Here is a 14,292-nt window from a genome sequence, read left to right on the forward strand (position 1 = left end):
ATTAAAAAATATTAATGTGTTTATTAACTTTCCTTGTTATTGGTCAAACAAAAAATTATATTCTACATATATATTTATGTAAATTTACTAAGATCTACATCTTTTGAAAAAAAAAAAAAAGAAGAAGGAAATTTAAGATTTTTTTGTCTAAATTGTTGACCACAAATAAATAGGTTCGATGGATTTTATATGGTGAGTATCTAAAGAGATTTGTTTGAATACTAATAAATTTGTTTTTTTGAATGAATGTAAAATTATATTCAACCCAAAAAATCTTTGTTACAATAAATGCTTCATTGGTTTAGAAGAGTTTAAAAGAAAAGCTAAAAAAATTTGAGCTTAGGTGAGGATAGGGGACTGAGCATAAGCTCGTGTGGAGAACCAAAGTTGTAAACCTTCATCATAGCGGTGATCCATGATTGAGCTGAGTCTATTGCGGATGTTTTTGTCGATGAGTTTGATGATTCTTGCTTGAGGGGAGAGGGGTTCGCCATGTCGCCGAGCATTCCTCTCGCGCCACAAGTGATAGAGGGTTGCTTGGAATACATATTTGAGCAGAAAGCGTTGAATGAAGCTGAAGGATATCGAGGTGAGCAGCGGTAGCAGACAGTTCCAATCCGTGGAGTACTGAGACAAGAGTAGAGGTTGCATCAGATCATTCCAGATGGCAGCAGCGTACGGACAAGTGAAAAACAAGTAGTCTCTGGTTTCTTCCGTAGCAGAGCAGAGAACACAGTTCGTCTGTTGTCCCGAGGACCAGTTTTTGATGCGATCCCCAGTGGATAGGCGGTTATGAATTGCAAGCCAGTGGAAAAAAGAGTACTTGGGTGTGGAGTAAGGGTACCAAACCCCACTGTACCAGTCTACCCGTGGCTCTGGGTGACGAATATTGTGCCAAGTGTGTCGAGTGGAGAATTTTTTGGAAAAACGGCCACCCTGAGTTTTCCATAATGGAACATCAGCACCAGTTTGTATCCTAGTGGGACGTTGTTGAACAGCCCGAATCGCACCCTCAATGTCATTCAACACTGCTACCCGATGATGTCGGTTTCTATGTGTGAGCAGAGCATCTTGGACAGTTGCTTCCTGTGATATTCCCAGGTCGATGAAGCCTCTTGGACCCAAAAGATCAATGAACCGACCCATAGGCGACCAAACATCATACCAGAATGATGTTGAGGCACCACTGTTAACCTCCACCCTGTACATTGTCTTACCCACTTCACGGTATTTGAGAAGTTTCTTCCACATCCAGGATCCCACAGTAGAGCCAGTCTTCACCAACCATAATGAGCCCTTCGGTAGTAAATATGTCCAGAGCCAACTAACCCACAGAGAAGGTTGTCTCGAGAGGACTCTCCAGAGTAATTTGAGACAACTCACCTTATTAGCATCAACCAGAGATTTCAGACCCAAACCACCCTCTTGTTTCGGTTTACAAATTTCTCGCCAAGATATCTTTGCTTTTTTGGGGTTAAGGTCCGGACCAGACCACAAGAAAACAGCACAAAGTTTTTCAATCTCCCTAAGACACCCTGTAGGTAGGCGATATGCTGACATCCAAAAATTAGTGATACTCATAAGAACAGAGGAGATGAGAGTGAGTCGACCAGCATAAGATAATGAACGAGCCGTCCATGAACTAATCTTCAGTCTTATTTTGTCTAAAAGCGGTGCATAATCAGTTGTTGTCATTCGCTTTGTTAAGAGTGGGAGACCTAAATATCTGACCGGTAAGGAGCCAGTGGCGAAGGGGAAAGTAGCAGAGATTTGATCACGCTGGTGGTCTGCCAAACCTGCCATGTATAGGGTCGATTTTTCGAGACTGATCCGTAAACCCGACCGTCCTGCAAACTCCTGAAACAGCTCAATGATTCCTTCTATGGACCTTTGTTGACCGTCCACAAAGACCATCAAGTCGTCAGCAAAACAGAGATGCGTGAGACCAATATTCTTACACTTAGGATGGTATCCAATGCGTTGCGTTGCGGCTGCTCGGTCTATCATGTGGGATAAAACGTTCATACAAATAACGAAGAGATAAGGAGAAAGGGCACAACCTTGCCTTAACCCTCGAGAACTGTTGAAAAACCCAGCCAACTCTCCATTCACTTGGACAGAGAAAGTGGCAGTCGATATACATAAACGGATCCAGTGAATAAACTGAGCTGGGAAGTGCAGAGCTTCAAGAGTGTTCAACAAGAAATCCCATTGTACTGAATCAAATGCTTTTGAAATATCAATTTTCATCGCACATCGAGGAGACACAGACTCCATATGGTAATCCTTGACAACCTCTGTAGCTAGCAGCACATTCTCCATTAACAAACGCTCCTTAACAAATGCAGACTGATTTTGGGCAATGAATCTTGGTAAGAGGCATTTGAGTCGGTTAGCCAGAATTTTGGATATTACCTTATACAGCACATTGCAACAGGAAATTGGCCTGTAGTCTTTCATGTCGGTAGCCTCGTCCTTTTTTGGAATGAGAGCAAGAATAGTGGTGTTCAAACCCTCTGGAAGAAAACCTTTTATGAAAAAAGACTGAATAGCCGCAACAACATCATTACCTATAATGGACCAAGAAGCCTTGAAGAATTCACTGGTATAACTGTCAGGACCTGGAGATTTGTTATTTGGCATCGCAAATAGTATCTGCTGAATTTCATCAGAAGTTACTTGCTTTGTAAGCATATCACGATCTGCATCCTGACAGCGGAAAGGTAACAGATCCTGGAGCTCCGCTACTGACATTCCAACAAAATCACTCGGCTGCTGGTTCAGGAAATCCTTAAAAAAACCTCTCTGCCTCAGCTTTGAGTTCAGTACTAGTTCGCAAAATCTCCCCGTTAGGTCCTCGAAGCTCACGGATTGAATTCTGCATTTTTCGAATAGTCACCACTTTATGAAAATAAGCATTGTTCATGTCCCCCACGTTTAGCCAATGGAGCTTAGCTTTTTGTTTGAGGTAGCCTTCCTCGAGCTCAGCAAGATGGTGCCACAAGGTATAGGCAGTAGCCTCATCCTCCAGCGCCTGCTGTGTCGGATTCGTTAAAGTTGCTGTTTGTTTCGCACATAGAGTGTCATGAGCCTCACGTGTCCTTTTGGATAAGTCACCAAGGTGTTCCTTGCCCAAAGAACGTAAACTTGGTTTCAAATCTTTAAGCTTCTTTGTGAGGCGATGTAAGGCAGAGGTGGACGGAAACAACGGCGTTGTGGCACTCCAATGAGTCTCAACCACCTCCTGAAACTTAGGGAGTTTGGATAGAACATTAGCAAATTTAAACGGCCTACGACCACCCGTTGCTTCAGCCTCAAAAATCACTCGACACCGGACATGATCAGAGCAACCACCAGCCTCAAACACACTGTAAGAATGTGGAAACCGATCTCCCCAATGTTCATTCACCATAACTCGATCAAGTTTCTTGCAAATAAGACCCTCATCTCGCTTGTTACACCAAGTGTAGAGGGGACCGTGATGGCCTAAATCTGTCAGTGAACAGTGGCGTACCACATCTTGAAACTCACGCATTCCCAATGTGCTAAACTGCCGCGTATCATGATTGGAATGTTCCCCACTTTCCAAGATCTCGTTAAAATCACCGCAAATCATCCATGGCTTATTTGTAAACAATGGAGAATCATGGTGACACCGAAGCTCGTCCCAGAGAGCCCTCCTTTCCTCTGAAGTATTCAAAGCATAAACAAAAGAACAGAAGAACTCCTCTGTTCCACCTTCTAAAAGAACTGAACAGGTGACCACTTGACTACTTTTGAAAACAGGGGTGAGCCGTACCGTGTCTCTCCAGACCACCCAGATACGACCCAGCGGATGTGATTCATAGTTGGTTAAGGTTGACCAACCCTGAAAAACCGAAGAAATTATCTTTGTTGCTCTATTATCCTTAACTCTCGTTTCCAATAGGCAACCAAACTGCATTGAACTATTATTTACCCAACTACGTATAACGGAATGTTTTGAAGTTTTATTGAGACCACGAACATTCCAGGAGAAGCTCGTCATTTAAGGCTTTCGAGTAGTACCCTTTTTTGTCAAAACACTCGGAATCCGGGTATTAAGAGCAGGGTCTGAAATCACCTTATGCTGAGACTTAGAGAGTCGTGGAAGAGATTGACGAGTGCCTTGAGATTCTACAGTCTTCGGATTATCAGAGACAGCAGAGGTTTCTGCAGATGTCGACTCAGTAACAATTTCACCTTCTTCCTCCCCCTCCTCTGTTTCTCCAGTGTCCTCCTCCATCAGTACTGCAAACCGAGATGGAGAAACTATCAGATCAGTTTGTTCCTGTGTAGAAACCCTTGAACGGCTAATATTTGTAGGTGACACTTCCTGCCAAGCTACTTCTGTATTGGTCTGATCATTAGGTAAGTGCACCACAGCAGCTGCAGGGGCCTGCAAAACAGGAACTGCTACATTTGTTGGCAACACAGAGGGAACCACAGCCGTAACATGCAGAACAGGGATTACTGGTGGAGCGACTGATGGTTCAGGAACCGAGGTTCCCACTGCAACTTTGGTTTGTAAACAAACATCTACCAAATGTCCCCACTTAGAACATGTGGAGCAGTGTGGCGGTAACCAGGGATACTTGTATTCAACCACCGCATCAAGACCTTTAGCCGACTGAAACCGAAACGAGGTAGGTAATTCCTTTGTCAAATCGACCTCCACAAACACCTTAGCCTCTTCAAAACTTTTACATAATTCGGTTTCCTGATGCAGACGCTTTGGCACCCCCACAGGACTGGAGAGAAAGCTAATACCTTCCCACGAAAACATTGTGTGGGGTACGTTTTTCAAAGTAACCCACATAGGCAGAGTCCGAATCTCAGGCTGAGCATCCTCAATCACCGGAGACCATTTGGAAAAAAGCATAGGCATATTGGCAATGTTCCACATCCCACGACGTAGAACCCTAGACCGTACCGAGCTGTCTTTGATTCTGAATTTAATGGTATTGGCGTTAACCTCATACGCATCGATCTTAACTTTTTTATCTCCCAGCGGCCAAATCTTGTTTACGATACTAATAAATTTGGTATTTGTTTCAAGAGAAGACATGCAAAATGGAAAGGATGAAAATGTTATATGAAGTAAAGGGAAGTAGAGAGTTGATGCATGCAGTCCAGATTTAAAGTATTAGAACAGTAAGTAAAAAAAACTTCATCCTATTGGTCACAAGCAAATCACTATCCAATGATTTGCATCAAAACCAGTAGGATGAAGGTTTTTTTTACTTTTAAGTGTGCTAATATTTTAAAGACAGATGACATATACTTTGTTTAGTTGATAGATTTTCAGATATTAAGAGGTGATCTGGCAAATTAAGTGAAACAATTGTTGTTAAACGCAATTATAAGATTATAGTGGTGTGGTACGCTGAATGTGTGACAGGTGTTGTAATTAAAATTTCATTAGATTACGATTCTTATCAAAAAGTTACTAAAACTTAACATTTGTCGATGAACTGGATTCTTATCTTAATTTAAGAAATTATGTCCTAATTAATGTGATTATTTTCTTTCTGATGATTATTATTTCAAAAAATTTAAGATTTTTAATTTGATTTTTTTCTAATTTAAACTTTTATATCCTTTCTATTTTACTTTTCAAAAATATAATTTAACAGAAAAACAAATCGAATAATTATATGTTATAGATTTTATATCATTATGGAGAAAGAACGTGAAGGGGAAATTTTCTTTGCTTAGAAATGAATCACTGAATATTAGATGCATCTTGAATTATTAAGAGCCTTGAGAAGAATATGGTGGACATTCTACAAGACTATAGTATGTAAATTCTCAATTCATGGTACACTATTGATTACAATTATATAACACACAGAAGATGGGAGTTATAATTTAACCATTTAACAAAGATTGATTGAGATAATCAGATAACCAATCATACATCTTCCAAATTAAAACATGTAAACAATTTTAACAAACTACAAAAAAAAAATGCAACAGTTAAATCACGTAGCAGATTTTTGTAAAGACTCATATTCCTAAAAACCAGATAGACTGTATCTAAGTACATATAATTACATATGTAATGTAACTGATCTTTACCTGATATTTTCAATATAAACATACTAGTATTAGACAGTGACTGTAAAATAAACGTTTCCTTACAAACAATTAAATTATTTTCAGTTTAAAGTCAAAGCAAATGCTTTCATAGCTCAGTTGGTTAGAGCACCCGTTTAGTAAGCGGGAGGTCTTGAGTTCAACTCTCAATGAAAGCATTATAATTTTTTTTTTTCCTTAAACTTAAATGTCATACCCCTCTCTGTTGACATAGCCCAGTCTACAGTTAATCTTAATCATCCCCCTCCACCGACTCTACTTATTTGTTTTTGATGTATGACATGTATGTGTTGTACATGTTACTGTTGATTCGAAGTTTATCATGGTCAGCCGGGTTCGTTGTGTTGATGTCATTAGTTCATTTGGAACATATATGTTTGGAAGTTTTTGTAACAAGAAATCATTTCATACATGTTTTGCTTCTATATACTTATTTAAGCAACCCTTTAAACAAATAACTCTACTCCATATAAAATATTACATAAAATACCATTATATTTTAATACAAAATATAATAACAGAATCTTAATATTAATTTGTTGTAACCTAAAAATGATTATCCAAAAATATAGTAATTATTAATTTATTAGATTATAAGAAATTATTAATAAAATAATTTCGAATTCGAAATTATTTAATAAAATATTTAAACAGATTCTATTTATTGTTTCAGAAATCTTAAGAAATAATAACAAACTATTTAGAAAATTATAAAACTTAAATTTATTTATAAAACTAAGATTAAATATTTACATATCTAAATCATTTAATAATAACAAATATATATTAAAATTAGGATACAACATTGTTTATATTTTTAAAATATATCTATATACTTATTTAAGCTATGTTGTTAAAAATTTAACCAGTTCTGATGTGACATATTACGAAAATGTTATTATATTTTAATTATTCTAATAACTAACAAAAGAAAAGTTTAGATTTGCTTACAAAATAATAAAACTCTATTTATTGTTTCATAAATCTTGAAAAATAATAACAAACTATTTAATTGGCTAAAACTTAATTGTTTATACACAATATTCACTATATAAACAATACTAAGTGTATAATATTGATAATATACATAACCTAATTGTAATTTTCACCTATAAAATTAATATACAAATGTTATACCAATAACTTCAATTTGTAAATTTGGTATATTAAGATCTCTAAACACGATCACATCAATTTGTAATACCAAATCACGGGTCAATACATGTTTTGTTGGATTTTTTTGGCTTTACCGAATGTATAATTAACGAATTTGATATTGCACCAAACCAAAATAGTAGTACCAACCACGGATCGAAATTAGAGTATGACCTTAAGTAAATTAAATATATGATTTTATAAAATGTATCGAATTAATAAATTTTCTACTATTATTTTGTAACAAACAAATCCAAATTTACATAAATATTTCCTAACGCTGGTAACATTAGTCTACAAAATATTAACATGTATTTATGAGTCGGGTAATAAAACGGGTAATGAGACGGGTAACGAGACGCTCAAAAAATAAATTAATATCTGATACTCGATCATTATTTATGGATAATATAATTATTATACCATTCACTTGACCCTAAAGCTGCGGGTACCTTTTTTCGGGACGGATACAAAACGAAAAACGGGTCCAATACGGGTATCGGTAGTAGTTTCCAGGCCTATCTATTAGTAGTTTAATATGAATTAAAATTCACCATATAGTACTAAATAATATAAAATATAAATGAATGATACAACATAAACATAATATTAATAAATAACTAAATAAAAAAAAATTCCCCGCGCTACCAGCACGGATTATTATCTAGTGTATAGTTATATTGTATCCAATTAATTGATACTTTAAAGTAGTATCAAATTCAAAGTATTGATTTAATTTCAAATAAGAATCTCAGATATTAATATATAAATATATATATAGGCAAAGAAACAAACTGGATCAATACTGATTGGATATTTCAAAAAACCTCTCTCTCTCTCATTTAACCTAATACACAGCGCCGCTTCAAGTTTTTTTAGATCTGAGACCGGAGTGCGGTGGCTCCTCCAGCACCGGCTTCGGTCTCCCTGTTTCCCTTCATCTACTACTCTGTTTTAGTTTTATCTTAAGTTATGGGAAGTTTTTAGATTTCGATTGGGGATTCGTTCTAGTTTAACCAGTTTGTATCTTGGGTGTCTTGTGGAATCGGTCGAGCGTTTCAGATTTGCTTGGTTTGTGGCTCTTGCGAAGAGGATGGTACCGGATCTGAGATCGACGGCGATAAGCCTTTGTTTTTGCGCATGCTCACAACCCAGATTTGTTTACCCGCTCCTGTGCTTCTTAGTGGTTTTGATGCCGTGTGTGGCTTGTGAGTGTTCTGTTTGCAGACTTCACTTCCCCTTTGTTTCTCGCTCATCCGTTTTGCCTGGTTTTAGCTTTTAGTCTCCCATCTAGTTCGTCTCCTTACTTAGAAGAGGTTTGTGTTGTTCGAAGTTTATGCTTAGTTCTCTACTTCAGATCTTTCTGCTCTTAGGTGGAAGTTGATGGTGATGGTAGCTTCTGTAGATGAGTTTTGTTCTTGTTTTCAAGGCTCATCGAAGTAGTTATGTTTCGCTCCTTGTCTCTGCGTTTCCGAATCTATAGGATGTCGGATTGCTCTTATATGGCTTCTATCTAGGCTCTACTTGACGCGTCAACCGTCTCGGCCGCACCTGGAAGTGTTTATTGAGGTTCTGAATTGAACCTTTACTTGTCAGGTTATGAAGTTTGGTTCTTGGTTTGGAGAGATCATCTCTCATGTGAAAGGAGGAAGCAGCTGTGATCATTGTGTTGGCCGTAGGCAGCATTGGTATAGCTCATTCGCAGATACTTCAGAAGAAAAGATTGGTTTGTTTGTTTAGACTTAGTATTTGTCTTCGCTTTTATTGTTAGTATGCCTCTGGTTTAGTTGTTGGGTTCGTTCTCTTTCGTTTTCTGATTTAAATTTCTCTTGTAGTAAGTTTTAATTGTCTTCGGGGACTTATCCATTGTCCGCCGACTTAGCCTCCCTCTTTTGGGCCTTAGACTCCGGAGATATTCATGTTTTCCGCCGGCTTAAGATGTAGTTTACAATGTATCCTTTCCAATATTATCAATAACATCAGATGACAAAAAAAAAATACTGATTGGATATTTTGAACAACTCACTCAAAAACATAATCAAAGCAAATTGACAAAACTTTATTCTATAACATTTTGGAAACTAGAATAAAAGAATAATACTAGTAAGATGGGAAGAGTCAGGCTTTCGTTAGAAGCTAGTTTCGACTTACGAGTAAAACAATCTATTCAATGTTCTCTTTTAGTTCAGACAAAGCTTCCACGTGCTTTGACTTGTATAATAATGTTTCAGAATGGCTTTGATCGTCTGCGGCTCACCCCTTCGACTCGACTCGTACGCCCTCCTTTTTAGGTGTATTAGTAGTATAGAGTGTATGAATGTCAAGTATAATTTGATAGATAATCAACTCTTATTACTATGATTGTTGGATTGATACATAATTTGTTCGTAAGATTGGAGAAGTTAGGAAATAAAATATTCACCGAAAATGTTTATGGTGCGTGATGGGTGGAGTGCGTACTAGAAGATTGAGAATTTGAGATAGTGGAGTGACCAAACAACACAACACGCAGTTATATCATTTTCGAACTCTTCCACTGGATGATGTCCACTATGCAACATGAGTATACAATATACATAGTTACATACAGTTTTGCAATTTTTGCACGTATTAAATGCCTTAAATATTTCGTTTTAATTACTCTTTTTCCAAAGACATAAACACATTACTATTTATTTGGGTGTATATGTTAGAATGAAATCTGAATTATTGTATGTTAGAAAAATTATTCATACAAACTAAAGAAATTTGCCTCAATAGCAAATATGATGGGACTTGTGTAGAAACTGTAGAAGCTTCCCTGACACGATGTAGTAAAATTTGAACGGTTGAAATCAGTGATGGCCATGGCCTCACCGTTCTCTTGTACTATCACATTTTTTGTATATATACGGCTTATATATATTCTTGGGTAAATCAAGAAGTTAAAATAAAATAAAATAAATCTATATAGAAAACAAACAATTAAACAGTCAACATTCGCTCTATTTTCGCTTCCAAATAAACAAACGAATAATAAATATATTTTTTTTTGTCAACAATAATTCTTTTTCTTTCTCAAAAAAAAAAAAAAAAAAAAGAAATATATATATCTTTCACACTCTCATCTCTTTCTCTTGCTTGGGGCTGATGCAAACGTAGGTTTAAGCTTTAAAGAACTGATCGGAGATTTAACAAACAATGGCGAGATGTCACCGGAACAATATCGGATCTCTCATTCTTGACCGTGCTCCTTCCACTTCTTCTTCTACTACTAATACTTCCGGCAACCATTTCCGTCTCTGGAGCACCTTCTCTAGATCCAAGTTCCGTAGGAAGATCGTCGACGCCGTCAGTTGCGGTGGTAGCTCACGTTACCGTCACGAGCTACGACAAGAAGAGGACGATAAGGAAAGCTACGTGACGGTGACGGCGACGGCGAAGGCGAAGTCAACGAAAGCCAATACGATAGGCGCTGCGTTGAATGGCGTACCGTTCGAGGAGAGATCGAAGAAGCTTTGTGATCTGTTGAACCTAGCTGAGGTCGAAGCTGATGTTGAGACGAAGAATAAAGAGGAAGCGCTTGAGGTGTTGAAGCGCGTGGTCAGAGAGTTACAATCTTCTGCTGCTGCTACGGCGGCGCGTGGGGATGATGAGGAAGACGGTGGAGACTTTCGGAAGAAGTTAGCGGCGGCGAGCGAGGTAAGGTTGTTGGCTAAGGAAGACTCGGAGGCGAGAGTTACGCTGGCTATGCTCGGTGCGATTCCGCCGTTAGTTAGTATGATCGACGACTCGCGAATCGTAGATGCTCAGATCGCTTCGCTTTACGCTCTGCTCAATCTTGGGATTGGTAACGACGCGTAAGTCTCTCTCTCACTTCCATTGTCATTGTTCTTGTGTTCTGTTTTTGTTTGTTCTGTCTGAATCTTTTCTTCTTTGTTTTGTTCTGTTTTGGTGAAATAATTTTCTCTGTTTGTCTGCCAAAACTGAATTGGATTCATCCGTTAAGTCACTTTCCAATGCTTTTGTTTTGTTTTGTTTTCTATCTATCTTTGTGTCTTGACGACTCTGGAGTGAGTATGAAGTATGGAACAATGTGCATAACTAAGGAAGCATTTATTTCAATCTATTTTACCCATTTTTAGACCGTCCCTTGACTCGGAAGATACCTCCACTTTTTTTGCAGGAACAAAGCAGCTATTGTTAAAGCAGGAGCTGTTCACAAAATGCTGAAGCTAATTGAGTCTCCACCTGATCAAGAGATTGCAGAAGCTGTGGTCGCCAATTTTCTCGGATTAAGTGCTTTGGATTCAAACAAACCGATCATTGGTTCTTCGGGAGCGGTTATCTTCCTGGTGAAAACTGTCCGGAATTTGGATGAAACAAGCAGCTCACAAGCGAGAGAAGATGCTCTGAGAGCTCTCTACAATCTCTCAATCTATCAACCAAACGTTTCGTTCATCCTCGAAACAGATTTGATCACGTATCTATTGAACACATTGGGAGATATGGAAGTGAGCGAGAGGATTCTTGCCATCTTGAGCAATCTTGTGGCAGTTCCAGAAGGAAGAAAAGCAATCAGTTTAGTGTGTGACGCATTCCCGGTTTTGGTTGATGTACTGAACTGGACCGACTCACCTGGATGCCAAGAAAAGGCGACTTACATACTAATGTTGATGGCTCACAAAGGATACGGAGATAGACAAATCATGATTGAGGCGGGTATCGAATCAGCGTTGCTCGAGTTAACGCTTTTAGGAAGTGCATTGGCACAAAAGAGAGCCTCAAGATTACTAGAATGTCTTAGAGTAGACAAAGGGAAACAAGTCTTGGATAGTACCGGATCATGCGGTGCCTTGTCTGCACCGATATATGGGACCAGGGACAATGGTTTGAACCACGAGGAAAGCGATTTGATGATGAGCGAAGAGAGGAAAGCCGTGAAGCAGTTAGTGCAACAGAGTTTACAGAGCAATATGAAGAGAATCGTGAAGAGAGCTAACTTGCCACAAGACTTTGTTCCTTCAGAGCATTTCAAGTCACTTAGTTTGAGCTCCACTTCAAAGAGCCTCCCCTTTTGAAAAAAAAATGTAAGTCGTCGTCATTAGTCATATCTAAAAACAATATTAAGATTAAAGTGAGATTGTCACATTGATAAGTATGTTAACTTCCTTCCCAAGGCTTTATTGATTTGATGCTCTGTCTCTCACTCACTGACAGTGGCATGATATGTAAATTAGGGTTGGGTTAGGGGGCATTGACTTAGTCTCTCACATGCACTTCACCCATTTTCTTACACTTCCTCGAGACCCCACCCACATAGCCCAAATCTTAAGATTACCAAATTGCCCCCATCTTCCTTAACTAAAGTGTCGGTCATTTTCTTTCTTTCAAGTATGGCTTGGTCCACTCTTGCTTTTGCTTTTATTGTTTTGTATTTGATTTTATATCGCTCTCTCTGTAAAATAGATTTTCCCAAATAGAGAGTTTTGGAATCTTTTGAGACATTATTTTATGGTCGTCTCTGAAATGCTCCATAAAATAGAGAGTATAGGCCTGAATAAACAATGTGGCGGCGTGGAGTAAATTGGATCTGTCGATCTAACCACATTTGTTTGTTAGTATTGTTTTGTTTTGTAGCGAAGATGTTTACTCAATGTCATTTTTAATGGATTATAGAATAATCGAGCATCACGTCTTGTAGGTGTCACCGTGTCATCATGATGCATTTCTACAAAAAAAACTAAAGGAAGATAAAAATAGAGAGATAGACACCTATGAGCTGATGATTTAACAGGAGGCAATAAAAACAAAGAAATAGTGTTGTTGCTCCGACAGATCTCATCAGTTTCTGAGGTATGCGACAAATGTGTGCAGACACAATCTAATATAATGCATAGTACTCAAGGTACGATGTGTCGTTGTATTGTTCATGTGGAGTTACCTTTTTATCTTTTCTTTTTTGTTTGGTTAGTTGTTAAAACTTAAAAGTAAAAACCCCACTAGGTCTACTAGGCTTAGTGTGAAAGGTGTTTTATAAAGTTATGGACTTTGTTAGCTTTTACTTCAACAAGTTTTATCAGCTTTTCTACTCTTATTATATGGTGTAGATATCTTTTTTTTTTTGGTTGTTGTTGGCTTATGAGTATTAATCCTCATTAAAAACTTGAGCATGTTTTACCATTTGATAAAAGAGTAATGCTTATATCACTGGGATCATCGATGTGTACTTTGTAAAAACCCTACAAATTTCTTAAGATGGTCCAAATTTGAAAAAGTACACATCTAAATAATTAATAACATAAATTGAATGTGGGAGAGGCATGTGGGGAGTGTGACTGCTTTCATTAAAGACTGTCGACTTTATGTAGTTTGATATGATTTAATGTTATGGAGAACACTCTTTTTCAGCTACTAATTCTATGATTTAAAGCTGCACTAAGACACACTAGCTGTCTATGTATGTGGACAACATAGTTATCTATTGCCGTTTCATAACAAATATACTTTGGTAACACAAAGACATACCATTAAAAAACAAACTGTAGAATATATGAAAACCACTTGAACTAATTAACTTGTAGTATAACGGCATAAAAAATTTGATTTTGGCCACTAAATGATGTTGATTTTATGATTGGTCAAATTCTGTAAAATCATCTTCGTAGTCAACACAATGCGGTTTAAGAACCTGATACAATCCCTGACAATTTGACTAATGTATAAATTATTAGAGGGGTGTTGAGGACGATGCAGTCGGTACATCAAATTATCCTCTCATTCACACTTAAGACTTAAGAGAGTGGTTCGATCTGAAAAGAAGTCTCTGTAGCTGCTTAAACTTGTCGTTGTCTTCTTCCGTGGGAATGCGAACTCATGCAAATTATTCCCCAAGAAAAATGTGGTCTTCACTCACACCGACACAGGCTACTAGTACTAGTACTAGTACTACCAATGCTTATAATACTCTTTCTATCAATCATTTCTATCAATGCTTATAATTTGGAAAAAAAAAATATACAAGTGATATTTTGTAAGAAA

General features: G+C 37.6%; 1 protein-coding gene, 1 non-coding gene and 1 pseudogene across 2 annotated transcripts; 2 read left to right on the forward strand and 1 right to left on the reverse strand.

Annotated features, from left to right (window-relative positions):
• Positions 1–339: 339 nt before the first annotated feature.
• On the reverse strand, positions 340–5,086 carry LOC147930162 (uncharacterized; annotated as a pseudogene).
• Positions 5,087–6,201: 1,115 nt separating this feature from the next.
• Positions 6,202–6,275, forward strand: TRNAT-AGU (transfer RNA threonine (anticodon AGU)). The gene has a single exon. It is a non-coding gene; the product is annotated as a tRNA-Thr (tRNA).
• Positions 6,276–10,375: 4,100 nt separating this feature from the next.
• On the forward strand, positions 10,376–13,348 carry LOC104730086 (U-box domain-containing protein 45). Its single transcript, XM_010449172.3, has 3 exons — positions 10,376–11,111; positions 11,438–12,341; positions 12,956–13,348. Exons 1-2 carry the CDS (start codon positions 10,453–10,455, stop codon positions 12,330–12,332), a joined length of 1,554 nt encoding a protein of 517 aa, XP_010447474.2. The 5' UTR covers positions 10,376–10,452; the 3' UTR covers positions 12,333–12,341; positions 12,956–13,348.
• The last annotated feature ends 944 nt before the right edge of the window (positions 13,349–14,292 follow it).

Source organism: Camelina sativa, chromosome 12 (genome assembly GCF_030686135.1).
Source record: "Camelina sativa cultivar CO46 ecotype springtype chromosome 12, ASM3068613v1".
NCBI classification, from domain to species: Eukaryota; Viridiplantae; Streptophyta; class Magnoliopsida; order Brassicales; family Brassicaceae; genus Camelina; species Camelina sativa.